Source organism: Thermobia domestica, chromosome 8 (genome assembly GCF_964235325.1).
Source record: "Thermobia domestica chromosome 8, izTheDome1.hap1.1, whole genome shotgun sequence".
NCBI lineage: Eukaryota > Metazoa > Arthropoda > Insecta > Zygentoma > Lepismatidae > Thermobia > Thermobia domestica.
Genome location: NC_137461.1, coordinates 183570180 through 183576935, shown reverse-complemented (window position 1 = coordinate 183576935; position 6756 = coordinate 183570180). Strand labels below are relative to the sequence as shown.

The 6756-nt window shown below is 37.0% G+C and overlaps 1 protein-coding gene across 1 annotated transcript; it reads left to right on the top strand.

The window, feature by feature from the left end:
- Positions 1-5564: 5564 nt before the first annotated feature.
- LOC145692398 (uncharacterized) lies at positions 5565-6080 on the top strand. The gene has a single exon (XM_081767701.1). It carries the CDS (start codon positions 5565-5567, stop codon positions 6078-6080), a length of 516 nt encoding a protein of 171 aa, XP_081623827.1.
- The last annotated feature ends 676 nt before the right edge of the window (positions 6081-6756 follow it).

Below are 6756 nucleotides of genomic sequence, written 5' to 3'. Positions count from 1 at the left end.
GAGGTTCAGGGACAAAATCCTGTATACAACACCCAACCTAAACTTTGTGTACACGATAATCATGGTTACGGGAGCCAATTTACCCCTCAACCTGGCCCGCCATACGCCCCTGATTTAATATTGGTTGGATATGGGATCATTAATAATAATAGTAGAAATAGTACTAAACGTAGTGATAATAGTAGTAGTAAAACAAGTGGTAGTAATAGTGCTAATAATAATAATGACGGGGAAAATCAGAGCAATAGTAATTTCGAAGTTGTAAGAGAAAGCAGAAAAAGGTTTCGTAAGTTTCATCTTACGGGCCATGAAATCGTGGTTAGACCTGTGGATAATGTAAGACGTATTGATAATCTAGAGGCCTATATTGAAAGTTTATTTAATTTTGCGTTAGAACATGTGTTATCTAATGCTCGCCCCACAGATTATATTGGACAGTACATAGATAATAGTAATAATAGAAATAACAATTCTGTGTATGTCCCATTTAGAAGAAAACACGATTTTTCTGCTCGAACTGTCCTTTCCTCAATTGAACGAGTTTTAAATTCAAATGAGGATTTCCTTTTGGGGCAAGAAGTACTTTTTCGGTTCCACTTGGCAGAGTATGCGTAGGAAAGGAAGACCTACTAAAAGAAGTGCCCTTGAAAAATATTCCAAACATCAAAATTATTTGGAAAAGCTTTTAATACGCATAGCAAACAACAATATGTATTGTCTTCCCATGGCGATTGTTTGGTGGCAAGTAAATATTCACGGTACAAAATACGATTTATATAACTTAAAAAGAAACAACATATCATGGGTTGTTAGAGCAGAAGTTCTCTGCGAGAAGGCAGGAGTTGACGTTAAGGCGAAGGGGGGTTGTGATTTTAAAGACCTTGAGATGTTCCAATCATATTTGATTGGCGAATATCGAATTGCGTTTTATGTGGAAATTGAAAAAAATAACCGGCAATATATAGTACGTTACCCAAAAGAGTATGCAGGAAATAAGATTTTTATTTACTATAAGAGAAGTGACAGTGTTGGTCATTTTGAACCCATTCCGTATATTAAAAGTTTTCTTGGTAAATTGAAGTATTGCTATCATTGTCTGCAAGGCTATAATGGGTTAGCATATAAACATAAGTGTGAAACTCAGTGTTCTCTTTGCGAATGCAAACACGTGCGAGATTATACGAGTAAGAAAATTAAATGTGATGCATGCAATAAAGAGTTTTCTGAGGGTGTTTGTTTTGAGAATCATGTGAAGCGTAACAAAGCGAATAGATCTGTTTGTGATAATGTTAAGGTCTGCAATAATTGCGGTATCATCTTTGATAACAGGCGTCGAAAATCAGATCATGTATGTGGTGAACATTTTTGTTCAACATGTCGTAAACATGTAGATATCACCCATACATGATTTGTGCAACGTCAAAAGCCTGTACATACTAATAGGTTTATGTACATTGCTTATGATGTAGAAACGATGTTAAAGGCACCAAATGCACGCGGTGAAAGGGAACATGAAGTAGTGCTGGTATGCTGTAAGCATATTTGTTACAATTGCATGAGTAAAGGTATTGATGAGCCCTATAAGACATGTGGTGATAATAATGGAAATCGTTCGTTTTGTTTTAAGACAAGGACTTTCTTTATTAATCACGTACTTGTAGACCGACCTGACTTTAGACCTATAATTTGTGTGGCGCACAATGGTTTGATGGTCTTTTCTGCCTTAGAAATCTAATAGAAGAACAGCATATTATTCCTAATGTGGTCATTCAGGGTCAGAAAATTTTTAATATTAACATTGAAAATCGTAGTTTTTTTAAAGATTCATTTTTGTTTCTTTGATGTAGACTAAGCTGGCTCCCCAAAACTTTAGACTTGCGCGGAAATTTACGAAAGGGAAATTTCCCATACTTATTCAATACCGAAGAAAATCAAAATTATGTTGGTCCCTATTCCCCAATTGAATTCTCTGATCCTGAAAGACGAAGCACCGAAGAAAAACAAGAATTAATTGCCAGGCACCAAGAACGTGCACTAAGTGGCAAGGAGTTTAATCTCGAAAAGAAAATGCTTGCTTATTGCGAAAATGATGTTAGAATTCTAGCAGAAGCGATTATCAAATTTAATGACATTATTGAAGAGAAAACGAATGGTTCGCAATGTTTCATCACATCATCCACCATTGCAAGTCTTGCGATGCGTACATATCGTACTTTGTACTTAGCTGAGAATACTATCCCCGTAATTCCCTCGTTGGGTGTCCATCATAAGACAAAGTATAGTACAAAAGCTATGCAATGGCTTATGTATATGGAAAAACAATTAGGGATAGAAAGCCAGCATGCTAGGGGAGGAGAGGAAAAGTATATTGGTAGGTACCAAGTCGATTTATGGCATGAAGGACTCAACGCTGCCTTCGACTTCATGGGTTGTTACTTGCATTCGTGCCCGCGTTGTTACCCTTACATCCGTGACGCCATTTTGCATGATGCGCAAGACTCGTACAATACGATGGAACAAAGATATGAACAAACAATACTCCGCCGGAAGTACCTGAAAAGTTTAGGTATAAACCTATATGAAATCTGAGAATGTTCTTGGGATGAAAAATTAAAGACGGAGAAGGACGTACAAAGGTTCACTAAAGAACTTGTAGTAACCTGCCTGATTTCGTTATTCCCAAGAAATGTTACAATGACGGACGCACTGAAGTGTTCAGATCTTACGTCAATTGTACGGGTAATGAGCAAATTACTTACGCCGATATTACCTCGTTATATCCATATGTGATGTCACGTAAACCTATGCCAGTTAAATCGCCTAAGATACATACGGGGCCGGGCTTTCCAGATGTGGAAATTATTCATGGTGTAGTAAAATGCACTATTTTGCCCCCGAAAGACATATTTTCCAATTATTCCGCACGTTGTGGGAGGTCCGTTACTTTTCGGTCTCTGCCGTACATGTATGGAAGAGGAAAACACTAAAGATTGTACTCATAGTGACGATGAGTGTGCTCTTACAGGGACATTTTGTACTCCAGAGTTACACCTAGCTCTTCAAAAAGGATACAAGATACTCCATATACATGAAATATGGGAATTCGAACTCATGGATCCTGAAGAGGGGAATTCAGGTGGTTTGTTCGGAACTTATGAGAATTCCTTCCTTCAGATGAAGCAGGAAGCCTCTGGTTTTCCTGCTTATTGTAAAACTGAAGAAGACAAACAAAAATATATCGAGGACTATTATGCCCATGAAGGCATACAGCTAAATTATGATAACATTAGGACGAACCCGGCTTTGAGGCAATGTGCAAAACTTTACCTCAACTCATTATATGGCAACTGGAGACAGCGCACTGATATGTCACATAGTGTAATCGTTAATGACGAAGTCACGTTTCTTAGGTATTTAACAACGGCACGGTATGAAATTCAAAGTGTGGTCCCAATTAATGATGATCATTTAATTATCACTTACAGAGACATTGAAACTGAAAACACACCTCTTGAGTTTTTTATGTTATACTAGCCGCCTTTATTACTTCGTGGGCTAGACTTGAACTTTACAAAATACTGACGACTGTAGGACCACACAGAGCCATCTACTGTAACACTGACAGTATTATGTATATAAAGAAAAAAGATGAGGAACCTTTGTTACCACTTGGAAACTATTTGGGTGATCTAACAGATGAAATTCCAGAAGGTTGGAAGTTTAAAACCTTCTATGGTTTAGGCGCCAAAACTATGCTTATAGGCTAATTAATGCCAAAGGGGATGTTCTGCACAGACTCAAAAATAGGGGGATAAAACTAAATGATAGAACCTGTTAGAAAATTAACTTTGAGAGTTTCTATGAATTAGTGTCTGGACAATTAGAGTCCACAGTAATAGAAAATGCAAATAGTATAGTGCGTAAACTAGGGTTCCGTATCTTTAGCTGTACAGAGACTAAGACACACCCTGAGGTCAATAAAAATGTAAACGTGTTGACGATAATGACGTGGCTGATGATATACAGATAAGAAAGCGTGCAAGTGTACCTTACAGTTATAGGCTCACAAACGAGTAAATGTGACTTGTATGAATGTTTTTTCTTTTTTTAACTTCTCCTTTCCTGTGTAGAGTCGTTAATTATTTATTTTAACTCAAAAGTTTTAATCTTTTCATTTTTAATTTATTTGTTGTTTTGTTCGTTCGTTTCTTATAGAAACTTGTAAGAACACTCTATGAGTGTAATTATTTTATTGTGCGTGTTATTTATAATAACACTCGTTGTTAAATGTGTGTGTGAGTGTATATAAAGCAAAAGCTCTATTGTATGCATTCATTTGAGTACAACATGTTAAAGTTTCAACATCGCTCTACCATTTTAATTGCGGGCCCATCAAGGGCTGGGAAAACATGTTTTGTAAATCGATTACTTAATGAACGTGTTCAAATGTTTAGTATAAAATTTAATGGCATTGTCTGGTGTTATGGCGCAGTAATACCAAACTTGGACGCACATGCAAAAATACGTTTTGTAGAAGAGATACCTGACATGAATAATTTTGAAATTAAAGAAAATTTATTATTAATACTTGATGATTTAATGTCAGAAACTAATGGTGATTTTGCTAATTTATTTACAAAGTATGCACATCATAAAAAGTTCACTGTAATATTTATTATTCAAAATTTATTTCCAAAAGGAAAACATGCACGTGATATTAGTTTAAATGCACATTATATTATAGTATTTAAAAATCCGCGTGATAAATTACAAATACAATATTTATTGTACGGCTCTGACAGCTATGCGAAAAAGAAAGCGAGGGTTGATACTACATTGACACCCCCCCATAAGGTCCAATGAATGACCGAGCTGTCACCGCTCTGACATGGAAGCTAGACGTTGTTGCCGCTTCGTGTTCTCCATTTTGTTTGTGCATAGTTGAGTGAAAAGTGCTTTGAGATTGTGTTTGGTTATGGCTACTTTGTTTTTTTCTTTTCTTTTTGTGTGTTTGGGTGTGTTGTTAAGAATATTGTTGTAATTACGTAGTGACAATGGCTAGTTCTTCAGAACCGAAGCCAAAGGAAATAGGAGTGTATAAAGGACAAAGCAGAGAATTAATATACAGACTTTGTGAATATTTCGAGAAAGAGCGCGATAGTGATGAGGGTGGTGGACAGAGTGGCTGACGCCCTTCGTGTGGGAAAGTCTACTGTTAAGAACATAACAAAAGAAAAATGTCCCAAAGAACTGAATTCTCCTTCGGCAGTTTTGGTTACTCCAGGCAAAAAAAAAAAAAAGAAATTGACCCAATGTTAAAACATTTCTAGATCGTTTCCAGAATGACGCAATAAGGTAACATATTTATCAATATTATATAAGGAAAGAATTCCCGACTCGTGGTAAGCTTCTCAAGTCCATGAAATAAGCAGGGCTTTCCGAGGGAGGGAAAACAAGCTTGAGTGTTGTGTTAAGGCAAATTGGTTTTAGGTGGAAGAAAAGTTCTTATGGTAAGAAGCGATATTGTTACGGGTCGGTGCAAATTTCTGAGAGTGGTGATGAAAATGAACCCGGAAAACTTAGTATGGCTGGACGAAACATGGGTGAATGCAGGACACACGACAAGAAGTGCGTGGACAGACGATACATCCGAAGGGGCAATGAAGACACCTATTGGCAAGGGAAGTCGACTTATTTTGCTTGATGCCGCGACTGTGCACGGATTTGTACCTGAGGCAATGTTGCTTTTTAAATCAAAGAGCACCCGTGATTATCACGAGGAAATGAATTCCACAACTTTTAAAGACTGGTATATTAATAGTCTACTTTCAAATATTAACGAGAATTCCGTAATCGTGCTTGATAACGCGGCTTATCATTCCGTTCAAACGAATAAACCTCCAAATACGAACAGCAAAAAGGAGGACATGATAAGGTGGCTTGAAAACAATAATGTTCCTGGAGTATCACCAGATATGAAAAAAGCCGAATTAATAGCATTATTAGAAATATATAAGCCAAGACAGCCATCATATAAAATCAATGGAATTGCTGAGGCTCACGGGCATACAGTTATTTGACTTCCACCATATAATTGCCATTTTAACCCAATTGAGTTGATTTGGGCTCAAGTTAAAGGTTATGTGGCTCAACATAACAAAATATTTCGTGTAGATGACGTAAAAAAATTTAGTAATAGAGGCGATCGAGAAAGTGTCCCCAAGTAATTGGAAAAACGCCGTTGACCATGCGTGGAAAATTATGCAGCAAGCTTGGGAAACTGAAGGTGTCTTCGAACAAACTGTAGATTTAATCATAAAATTGGGTGATAGTGACGATAGCGGTGACGACAGTGACGATGAAGAAGACATTTCGGCAGTTAACTCTGACGAATTATTTCAAGATTGTGACGAATACATGTAGGCAGCGAAGGTATGTAAGTTTACTCGATTACTTAATGTTTAAGTCTGGCTATTTTTAGTTTGTTTCCTTACACAGAAGGTTTTAAAAATCCATGAAAATTCAGCATTTATTAAGCAATTCATTTCTGTTGTATTTGCTTGCTTTTTCTGTTTATTCCTAGCGTGTGCGGTTAAACCCACGACAAATTGTCAACATTGTTTTGTCCACGTGCAGAGCTGTCAGAGCCAGAGACATAGCGGCCATAGTATAGCAAGGCAAATTATGCCTCGATATAGTAAGGAAATCGTGAATGTATTCGAGGAGGTAACACGTGAGCCTCACACTTATTTATTA

Coding starts and splice junctions, on each gene's coding strand:
- LOC145692398 (XM_081767701.1), top strand. CDS start 5,565: ATGAACCCGGAAAACTTAGTATGGCTGGACGAAACATGGGTGAATGCA.